The 12,500-nt window shown below is 31.1% G+C and overlaps 1 protein-coding gene across 1 annotated transcript in view; it reads left to right on the top strand.

Moving 5' to 3' along the window:
• The first annotated feature begins 2,622 nt into the window (after positions 1–2,622).
• Positions 2,623–12,500, top strand: part of LOC125028861 (U3 small nucleolar RNA-associated protein 15 homolog) — a 13,179-nt gene continuing 3,301 nt past the window's right edge. Inside the window, exons 1-8 of the mRNA XM_047618419.1 lie at positions 2,623–2,737; positions 4,708–4,800; positions 5,868–6,052; positions 6,970–7,093; positions 8,035–8,215; positions 10,077–10,294; positions 10,466–10,639; positions 12,107–12,258. Coding sequence (XP_047474375.1) covers positions 2,648–2,737; positions 4,708–4,800; positions 5,868–6,052; positions 6,970–7,093; positions 8,035–8,215; positions 10,077–10,294; positions 10,466–10,639; positions 12,107–12,258 — 1,217 coding nt within the window. The 5' untranslated portion in view covers positions 2,623–2,647. The remainder of the gene's footprint in view (positions 2,738–4,707; positions 4,801–5,867; positions 6,053–6,969; positions 7,094–8,034; positions 8,216–10,076; positions 10,295–10,465; positions 10,640–12,106; positions 12,259–12,500) is intronic.

The raw sequence follows: 12,500 nt of genomic DNA on the forward strand, positions 1-12,500 counted from the left end.
TAAGAATGAGAATAATGGTAATGATGATAATAATAATAATGATAATAAAAAATAATGCTAATGATTATGATGATAATAATGATAATACTAATAACAATAATGATAATAGTAATGATGATAAAGATAATGAAATTAATAATAATAAAGATGATAATGATAATAATAATTATATTGATAATGATAACAGCAGTAATAGTAATAATAATGATAATGATAACAATAATGATAATAGTATTACTATTAATAGCAGTATTATTATTATTGTTAGTAGTAGTAGTAATTATAATAATGATGATAATAATGATAATAATGATAACATCCTGTGGGACTTCACAGTACAAACTGATAAAGTGCTAGAACACTGGAGGCCCAATATTCTCATTCAAGATAAGGAGAAAAGAAAAAGCATTATTATTGACTTGGCGGTACCAGGAGATCAAAACATCACCGCCAACGAGCAAGAAAGGACAAAAAAAAAAAAATACCAAGACCTGCGTATAAAGATTGAAAAACCAATGGGGTGTTAGAGCAGTTGTAGTGGTGGGGGCACTGGCAACAGTTTCCAAAGAGTTTAAAGTTTAAAGTTTAAAGTTTAAAGTTTAGTTTTGATTCCATTTATTGCAATGGATATTCTTGGTGTGACATACTGTCTGTTTCATATTGCTTCTAAACTATCCCCTGTGTTCAAGGAATGGCCGGGGTAACCATCCACAGGCGGCGAGGGATTCGAACGCAGGTCAGCAAGATTGCTAGACGAGAACGCTAGCACTGCACCACACAGCACACATGTGAAGAAAAAAAATCTAAAACGAATAGACATTCTAGTCTCTAGTCCAGAAGACAGTGTTATTAGGTACAGCCTTCTTCTTGAGGAGAGTTCTTGGCATCTCCTATGTCGAGTGTGAAATTTCCATCAAAAGAAGGTGCACGTTAACTAAAAGGATGATTAAGATTATGATATTGATATTGATAATAATTATAATCCTATTGAAAATAATTATGATAATATAAATAATGATTATAATACTATTTATAATAATTATGAGTAAGAATGATAGTGATGATAATAATGATGAAAAAAAACATTAATACTAATAATGATATTAACGATACTAATAACAATAATGAGGACGATGATAATAAAAATAAATAATAATAATAACAACAACAACAACAATATTAGTAATGATAATAATAATAAAAAAATAATAATGAAAATAATAGCTATAATGATGATGACATTATCATTATCATGACCATCATTATTATAAATATTAATGCAATTATTATTATTATCATTTTTATTATCATTACTATTACTATTATTACCTTATCATCATTGTTATGATATTAGTAATAATAATGAGAATAATAATAATAATAATTATCATTATTGCTTTTATCATCATTATCATTATTATTATCGCTGCTATCAATATTATTATTATTGTTATTACTATTATTATTATTATTATTATTATTATTATTATTATTATTATTAGTATCATTATTATTATTATTATTATTATTATTATTATTGTTAGCATTATTATGAATATTGTTATTGTTATTCAATTATTATGATCCTTATTATGATTATCATTATTGTTACTAGTATTATCATTTTAATCATTACTATTACCGTTATCATTGCCATTACCATTATCATTATTACTATCATCATCATCATTATTATGATTATTGCTATTTTATTAATATTATAATTATTCCTATTATCATTATCGTTTTATTGTTATTACCATTATCAATAGTATTAGTATTAGTATTAGAAATATCATTGTTATCATTACCTTTATTATTAGTAATTTTAATTATTACTAGTACCTTTGTTATTAAATTCATCATTATCATTAATGATGTTATTATGGTTATTATCATTATCATTATTATTATTATTTTCATTATTATTATTAGTAGTAGTATTGCTATTATTACTGTTATTATCATTATCATTACCATTATCATGATCATTAATATTATCATTATCATTATCATTATCATTATTATTATTATTATTATTATTATCATTATTATTATTATTATATTATTATTATTATTATTATTATTATTATTATTATTATTATTATTATTATTATTATTATTATTATTATTATTATTATTATTATTATTAGTTATTATTATTATTATCATTATTATTATTATTATTATTATCATTATTATTATTATTATTATCATTATTATTATTATCATTGTTATTATAATAATAATAATAATAATAATAATAATAATAATAATTATTATTATTATTATTATTATTATTATTATTATCATTATCATTATCTATTTTTCAAATGCATCAGTATGATCATCATGATCATTATAGTCATCATCTTCAGTTATTTCTATCATTAAGGTCATGGAACTTCCGAGAATACTACATGAAAGTTATAACCCAGCGTTATCTGTCTGGCGAATAACGCTGGGGCAAAATCTTTTACTTATGGTCTATAATATATGCTACCTACAATACTCTTCAACAAATTAAGAGCATGGTTAAAATTGGTTAACACTTATCAGTATTTTTGTCATGATTATTAATGGTCTGGGATTAGAATTAATATATACATTTTTTTAACCCAGCGGTCTCCAGGTAAACAAACTAAGCATGGCGACGTTCAAGAAGACCCATACACGTGCCTTTAATAAGACTGGAATTAAGGCCACTGCCGACCTTGGTTATTGGAAGAAATTAGAGGTAATTAGAAAGGGGTTTGATTGATATACATGGAAAGATAAGGATATATCTGTATGTTTGAGTATGTGCGATATTTTGACGTGTATCAGTGTTATCTGTTAATTCATATATTTGGAAGTAGAAGAACTTTATTTGTGTCTTAAAGCCTATCGGGGTAAGATTTGAAGCAAGGGCCGTACAGAGTTTAAGATAAGCTGAGATACTGACTTAAAAGAACACTGTAATCTACCCAAAGACATAGAAAATGATCCGCAGTGACTCTAAAGGGCGCCGTGGTCTCCATGCCTTCAACACTGTGGGAAAGGCCGAGAAATTTCGAATTTATATAATTCGGCAAAATAGAGCTCATAGTCTTCCCTGACACTAACTTCATTTTTGGAATCAGTCAAAATCAAGTAAATTTATAGAATAGGTCAGCCTACGAAAACCCACAAAATTTGGGACCAGTGGGCTTCTTTCGATGTCGACTGACCAGATTTGGCAGAATGAATGGTATAGTTTCAATTTCACACAGCCTTTTAGTACTAGGTAAATTTTATCTGCATTGCAATTGGGTGGAGTTCCAGGGCGAAGCCCCCAATAGGGAAACACTGTGATGATGTAGACGTCTGGGGGTGAAGCCCTGGCGTTAGGAAGAATTTTGGTTCATATGGTGATGTGTGTTGAACCTCAGGAGTGGCTGGAGTAATAGAAGCATGTCACTTTTTATACAATTATGAATTCAGTAATTCTTTACAATATGGATACTCATTGGTGACTAAGGTCATAAAATTTAATCAAAAATTAAATTGCTATAACTGGTTGACTGCCGAGAGGAGGGTTGGTGGGGATGTCTAATGATATTCTACAAGAATATCATCTGCAATTTACCCTAATTTATTGAGTCGGTACTGTAAGATTTAACCACAAATACTTTCATTTATATCATTTGTGATAGAAAACGATGACAGTTTCATGCATATTTCAAGAAATAACAAAAATAAAAAAATTAATGAGCAAGTACAATTTTCCAAGAACACCCTTAACCCAAGCATGGCATGTACGTACATGCCTTGCCCACCATGAGTTTGCTTTATTAATTGGTTTTACACATAGATGGCTACACTTGTATGAAGTCACCAATGAGCCAGTTACGAGTACTGCCTGCCTTGCCCATTTACCCTTTTCCTTGATTTACAAAAATGATATACATTATCTTATTTTGCTGTTACCAATGTCTGTAACTTTATAGTAATTATAATGTCTATAATAAAAATAACACAATTGCTATTCTTAGCATTAGTAAAAAATATGTTTTTCCCGCCAATTCAAGGAAAGGTGAAATTAGGTAAGGTCACAAGTTCTCCTAATTAAATCCTTTGTGGCTAAGCACTAGCACTAGCCATCTGTGTGCAGAGAGATTTCACAAAAAAAATAAAAATTGAGTACAGCATTTTCACTTGCGGCATGTGGTTAACTTATACAATAATACATACATACATACATACATACATACATACATACATACATACATACATACATACATACATACATACATACATACATACATACATACATACATACATACATATATACATGCATACATGCATACATGCATACATGCATACATGCATACTTGCATACATGCATACATGCATACCTACACACCTACACACCTACACACCTACACACCTACACACCTACACACCTACACACCTACACACCTACACACCTACACACCTACACACCTACACACACACACACACACACACACACACACACACACACACACACACACACACACACACACACACACACACACACACACACACACACATATATATATATATATATATATATATATATATATATATATGATATATGTATATATATAAATATATATAAAATTATGCAACCTAAACTTTTGAATGAGAAATGGGTGAATATCCACTGTCTGTTAAATTTATTGACTTTTTCTCTTTTTATTTCAGTTTCCAGTTACAGTCAAGGAATTTACATCAATAGACTATGTAGATGTGAGTCCAACAGAACCATATTATATAGCTGTGACATCTGGACCAAAGGTAAGGATATTTTTAACACTCAGTTGATGAACTTTTTGTTTTTATTATAATCTTTAATTTTATCCTTTACTCAACTTTAATTATTGTTTTATTGTTTTCTTCTCTTTTTCATTTTTAGTTTTATACCTCAGAATTCTTCCTTTATTTAACTTTTCTTTTCTTTATTATTATTATTATTATCATTATTATTATTATTATTATTATTATTATTATTATTATTATTATTATTATTATTGTATTGTTTTTGGGTTTGTCTTTTTTTTTATTATTATCCTTTTTCTATCCTCTTTATATACAGTTCAACTTTTTACTCCTTTATATTCATATGTTTCATTTGTTTAAAGCTAGGCCCTTGCTGGCCAGTATATCAAAAAGCACAATTATGTAAAAAGGACAAAATGCCTAAGTTTAGATCATTATGCTCAAACTACCATTCTTAAAGAGACCACAGTGAAACTTTTACTGTGCTCTCTTGAGACCCACTAAGCCCAGGTTCCACATACTCGTTTCAGCCCTGGTCTGTGAGCCACCTCAAACTGCATAGTCCCCTCTTTTGATTTCATTACTGGTCTTGGTGCATTTATGCTTAACCTCACCATTAGCTCTGATCTGAGAGTATATAATGACCCTACATTCTTTGGCTAAGTGGTAAAGGGGGTATGGTACTGGAAAAGTAATGAATCTGCCAACTGTTGATAAATGTACTAGGGTGGTTTAATTTTATCAAAGTCTGTCTTTCATTCATATTATTCAAGTGATGCCTTTCATTATTAGTAAGGAAATATAGAAAAGAAAAAAACAGACACAAAAAGTATGTATGTTTTTATACGACCAAGTACAAAGCTATGAATATATGTATAATTTCTGGACAATAATATTTTCCCAACATATGATAGATTAACACAAAGTTAGACTTCCTTCATTTTTTACTATTATTATTATTAGTTTTTATTTTTCTCCAAGCATATTTTCCTTTTTTACAAGGAAATCCATATGTACAGTACACATGCATTTTTTAACCCTTGTTTTATGTTTCATTCTAAAGCTTGGTTCTCCCCAAAACACAGGTAGATGTGTACCACCAACAGACAACACAAGTTTGGCGCACCATCTCGAGATTTCAGCGCAATGCCTACGGCGCTAGGTTTCGGCAGGACGGGCAGCTCCTGGTGGTGGGAACGGAGGAAGGACAAGTCAGGCTGTTCAACCAGAGACAAAAACAGCTACTTCGAGTGTTCAAAGGGCACAGCAGGTGGGTGGTTGTTTTTATTGTTATTGTTTCTCTTTTGCACTATTTTTTTTTTTGTCTTGTTATATTCATTGTTATGGTTTATTATAAAAAAATTCATTATTATTATTGTTTATTATTATTATTGTTTATTATTATTATTGTTAGCTATTATTATTGTGTGTTGTTATTATTGTTGTTGATTATTATTATTATTATTATTGTTTATCATCTTTTATTATGATTGTTATTATTGTTGTTGTTGTGGTTGTTTTGCTATTATTTTTATTGTTATTGATATTATTTTATAATTGTATGATTATTATCTTCTTTTTTTCTTCCTATGTTGATACTTCACTACAGTTTTGTTTTTTTACCACTCTATTCTATAAGTATTTACTTTTCCATCAGTATTAAATTATTTTATGTATTATTTATTGAACCAAAGCTATTCAAGAGTGTTTAAATTTTGTGATGAAGGCTTGCTTGTGTTAGATTGTGAACAGTTATATGAAAAATAAGAAGTAATATTTTTCTTTTCTTTCTTTCTTTCATTCTCTCTTTCATTATTTTTTCTTATTTTTTTTCTTTCTGAAATTAATTGGCTTGTCCAAAAATCATTTTTTGATTTCCTGAACAGAGTTGGAGGATGAAGATGTGAGGATTTAAAAAGAACCTCAAGGGTTGAGGACTGTTGTAGAATTTAAGAAATTTTAGCCTGTGAATGACTGTATTTATTCATTTATTTATTTATATATTTGTTTATTTATTCAGTCTATTTTTTTACTTATTAAAACTATTGTTAATTATCATTATGTATTATTATTAATGTTTTTTATTATTATTGTTTATTATGATCAATCAGTGTATGACTCCTACAAAGATAAAAAGAATTAGAGGCTCACGGGAGACTAAAACTGGACCTTCCTTTCCCCTTCCAGTGCAACACACCGCGTTGGCTTCGTGGAAGGGACGTCACACATTGTCTCCTTCTCGGACGACCAAACGGCAGTTTTATGGGACATAGGGGATGAAAGCCAAATTTGTACACTGAAAGGACACACAGTAAGTTTGTTTTTTTATTATTTATGTATTTATTATTATTATTATGATTATGATTTTTTGTTATTTAAAGAGTTGTTCTGGTTGTTCTGGGGTTATGATTGAAGGAGAATGAAACCAAATTACTGTGAATAATATATACACCAGGTGCCAGTGGATCAGTCATTTAACTAAATTTTTAAATGTGTGTGTGTGTATGTTTTATATATATATATATATATATATATATATATATATATATATATATATATATATATATGTATATATATATATATATATATGTATATATATATATATATATATATATATATATATATATATATATATATATATATGTATATATATATATGTATATATATATCTGTGTATATATATATGTGTATATATATATATATACATACATACATACATAAAACGTATGTAAGTATATTATCTTAAGTTTTCAATTATCACATCAACAATATTATTACTCATTTCAAAGTAAAAATCATCATTATTGTTGAAGTCTATTGTGAAACAAAGATCAGCAAGTCAAAAAAAATTACAAGGGAAATAATTAATATCCCGTTTAACAGTTTGGGGATTGCAAGTTTCCTGATATGTTCGAAGTATCTGAATTATTGCTGAATGCCTCATTAAGTGTTCATTCTTATATATTTTGGTTGATTTATTTTATTTAGTTAATGCAAATAATGTGCAAGGTTGATGAAAGATTTAGCCCTGGTTTTTGAGAGGAAAAGATTATGATTGAATGAAAGTTAGAGAATGCAGACAAAGAAGTTGAAAATTGAATCAAAGTAGATGTTACAGTGTTTTTGTGTGTCTGCTTACCTGGTTTATGGTTACAAATTTAGTTTTAGATTGTAAAGACCAGAAAAACCTTTTGATTCTATCTTTGTCACCCCATCAAGTAATACCAACACTCATACTCTTATCTTCAACAGGATTTTATCCGTGCAGGAATCACTAGCCCGGCATCTGAAAATATCATCCTAAGTGGATCCTATGATCACACTGTGCGGTTATGGGATACGCGCACAGGCTCCAGTGTTCTCACAGTCGACCATGGGGCTCCTGTGGAGAGTATTTTGTGCTATCCGTCTGGTGGAGTCTTCATCTCGGCAGGTAATTGTCATGGGGGAAATGTGTAAAGCCAGAAAACATCTCTTTCTGTTCTGTAGTTTGATTGGTTATGGAAGGTGGTGTGTGATGCTGTCTTTTGTGTGACATACTGTGGTTAGAAGGAAATCTTCTTTTAAGTTAATTCTCTAAGGAGATCTCAAGTGTCTGTCTTTCATCATGCATTCTCCTTGATACTGGGTGGGATATTGTGTTCATGTTATGATTTGTGTCATTTGTTACCCACTGGGAATGGGGAGATATTTCATGTCCAGTATTAGAAACCCCTTTTTTTTATTTATTTATTTTTTTTTTTTATTAAGTTATATTGCAATGGTAATATATATGTTCTTAGAGGTTTAGAAGTTTTCTTTTTTTTCAGTTGGAATTAGTAAAGTGGGGTGTTTATTCTAAGTATTTTTAGTAGGTTAAGATGCACAACTTTATATTTAGGAATGGTAGCTATATTATGGATGCAATGTTTACTCACTTTTGAAATACACATCATCCTTTTCTTTATTGTGTGGCTTCTTTTTCATTTGATTCAAGTGGTACATAATACTGTGAGGCCTCGATTTTAGCAACCCTGAGGAACTTTAGCCTTGTTAAAACTTGTCATGTCTCATTTTGATGCTTTGAATTCTTTGTATAGTTACAGTACAGAAGTTATTTCACCATTATCTGCTGAGGGTCAAACCAGCATGATCCAAGGAAGCCATAGCACCACATACGTAATTATACCATGTATAATGAACTAACAGTTACATGGTGAGACTTATGGTACAGGTCAAGGTTGTATTGTCAGTATTAGACTATCCTGGACATAACCATTATGGAGTCTATGTTTTGAATCAGTAGCTTATGACTAATGTTGAACAGTAAATGCATATTGTGCATCAGTGGATATCAGTACTTCTGTTTTGAAATGTTATTGAGGTGAATGAAAATTTTGACAGTTACTGTATATAAGAGAAAAACCTGGCATGAGCTTAGGGGGATGGAGTGATCATTCAGACATCATCAAGGCTTACTGGATTTCCTTAGATTAGAATTGGTAATGTGACTTGCACACTTGGGGGGCAGATGACATCCAAATTGGTCATTTAGGTAAATTCATTTGTTGATGAAATTTATTGTATGATTCAAAAGAGTGGATATTGGCAAGTAATTCAAAGCTGTTCTGGGGTTTGGCCATCATTTCTAGATATTTTTTTTTTCAGTGGTGGCCCAAAACATATTCTTGTCAGTATCTTTCTGTAACCCCATATATCTTTTACTCATCAGAAGAGACATAGAGGAGATGTGGAATATATTTCTAGATCTGAAACTCATGTATCAGTGAATTCAGTAATTTTAGATTAATCCATAAGATGCCAGTTTAGTGTATTATTCATATTTTGTTTTTAACCCAATGGCGACGGGTCACGGCTATCGCCGTCATAACAATACGCACGATGTGAGGCGTGCGGCTGTCCACAGCGGCGCCGCGCCAAAACGCCCCGAGGCAATGATTCGGCTTGATGTACCGAATTCACGCGCTCAGAGTCGGCGCGCTGCCGCCGTTCGCCAGAGCGTAGAGTTTTTTTTAATTTTCTATACCCAGCGCCATTGGGTTAAATGTCATGTTTGTCATTCTCTCTTTCTTTTTATTACTTCATACACAGATGTTAACAAGTTCATATTTCATATTAATATAATTGATATTTCTATAAGTACCTATAATGATATTATTTCTAACATTTAGTTATAATGATAATATTCATCAATAAGAACATCATCTACCTTTTTTCTAGTCTCTTAAATTGTAGTCTTTATTGTTTAGCAGCACAGTGGAAATTTGAGACCAATTTTTGTTCTTAATTTACAGGTGGTAGTGAAGTCAGGGTATGGGATACCATTAGTGGTCGGTTGCTGTCCAAACTGTCACAACACCACAAGACGGTGACATGCCTTTCCTTTGCCAGCGACAACAACAGACTCATGTCAGGCTCCCTGGACTGCCACATCAAGATATATGACGTCAACACATATTCTGTTGTTCACACCTTAGACTTTCCCGCCCCGATTCTCAGTATGGCAGTGGCGGTAAGTGGATTAGGGGTTTGGTAGATTACAAAAAACTTATTTTCTTTGTTTCTTTCTTTCGTTCTCTCTAGGCCTGTCTTGATTTTTTGGCTTCATGGTCTTTGTAAATTTGTTTGTAGTCTATGCCGTGTGAGTCAGCTGTGAACTATTCTTTTATTCTTCTAATAACAGCCCGAGGACTCCATGCTGGCTGTGGGTATGATCTCTGGTGGCTCGGGACTCGTGTCGTTCCAACACCGAAGGGAACAGCAGGAGGTTGAGAAGGACAGCAACAAGGCCAAGAGGAAAGCTGCAGATATTCGAAACATGATCACAGAGGACTACAGAGTGGTGCCAGATGAACAGGTGAGATGAGAATTACTAGGAAGTATTAGAAGAGCCATTATGTATTTTGATTGATGATGGGATGGCAAGAGTTTGTCATGTCCAGTGTTTTTATTGTTGTTGCTTTTATTTCTGCTGTTGGATATTAATTATCTTTACACATGGAAGGCCCCACAAGTGCTTAATCACCAAGGAGTCAATTCTAGGAATACCTATCCCACCATTATACTGTTTTCCTTGATTTTAGCAAAGATTCTTTTGTTATTTTTTATTGTATTGATATTGTTATCCCCTTGCTGACGGATGTAACATGTAGACATGTGCTATGCCCACTGTGAGTACTTGTTTGATTGTTTTTTATACATAAATGGCTACACTTGTACTAAGTCACCAATGAGCCAGTTACGAGTACTGCCTGTCTCGCCCGTTCACCCTTTTCTTTGATTTACGAAATATTTTATGTTATCCTATTTTGCTGTTACTAATATTAAAAAACATTATAATACTTATAATGTTTATAATAAAAATAACACTATCGATATTCATAGCACTAGTAAAAAATACAGGTACGGTCACAAGGTCTACTAACTGACTCCTTTGTGGCTAAGCCCTAACAGAGCCATCTATGGGCAGAAATTTCACAAAAAAAAATATAGAAAATAGGCACAGCATTTTTCCCATTTTTTGTTCATTTTCCCCAACGGCATTTGGTGAATAACATTATGATAACCATAACGTCTGTAATGATGATAACATTGATACTCATTACATTAGAAAAAAATGTCATATAGAAACAAAAAAGAAGTGGGAATGAGGAAAAAAAAATAACATTAATAGGTTTTGCTGACCAGTAACTGCAGAGTTGGAGTTGACTAAATCATTACTTGTATTTATGGTGGTGTGCATTCATGAAACACTTGTTTGAAAATTGTCACACGTATGAATTGTGATTTTATGAACTCACTTAGGCATACCATTAGTACTACTAACTCTTTTAACCCAATGCTGTCGGGTAAATGCTTTGCTCATTTAAAAAAAAAAATTGATTATGATTACTATAATGTTATAGATATTAGTAACAGCAAAATAAGATCATGTAAAATATTTCCAAAAATCAATGTAAAAGGTAAACAGGCAAAACAAATAGTACTCATAATTGGCTCATTGGTGACTTACAAGTGTAGCCATCTGTGTGTTAAAACAATTAATAGAGGAAACTCACAGTGGACATAGCATGTGTGTACATACCATGCCCTTCAATTTTGGGTTAACACAATTAGTGATTTGTGTCATTTTTATGTATGTCATCATTAAGTGTTTTTTACTCAAAGGACATCTGTTGATATAGTGAATATTTTGCTAGAAGAATTGTCTACATAGTTGCCAAGTAGAATGTAATCAGAAAGTAAAAGCCAAATATATGAAATTAAGAATGTATGGACTCTGAACATTTTTTTTTAATTTTTATTATAACCAATCATTAAACAGATTATCAGACATGAAGAGAAGGAACAGCTCTCCAAATATGATGTCCTGTTAAGAAAGTTCAAGTACAGCCAAGCCCTAGATACTGTACTGACGTCCTATGTAACAAGCAAGACTCCAAATGTCACTGTTGGAGTTCTGCATGAATTGATAAGGTAAGTCTCAATGGCCTGGATGAATTTTTAGCTTCATTCAGAGATTGGTTTTATCGTTTTTGGTGTATCTTTCCATATGAAGTTGAGGGCCCCACTGTGGGATTTTTTTTTCTATCAGTATTCTCAGTTTATATATCAGACTATTATCATCAGCAACATGTGATGCATTTAGTTACTCTGGTTTTGGCTGTAATCAGTTTTTTTTGTTGGTATTGCTTAGTACATAGTTACTTCATTGTACT

The sequence above is a fragment of the Penaeus chinensis genome, chromosome 1, assembly GCF_019202785.1.
Source record: "Penaeus chinensis breed Huanghai No. 1 chromosome 1, ASM1920278v2, whole genome shotgun sequence".
Taxonomy (NCBI): domain Eukaryota; kingdom Metazoa; phylum Arthropoda; class Malacostraca; order Decapoda; family Penaeidae; genus Penaeus; species Penaeus chinensis.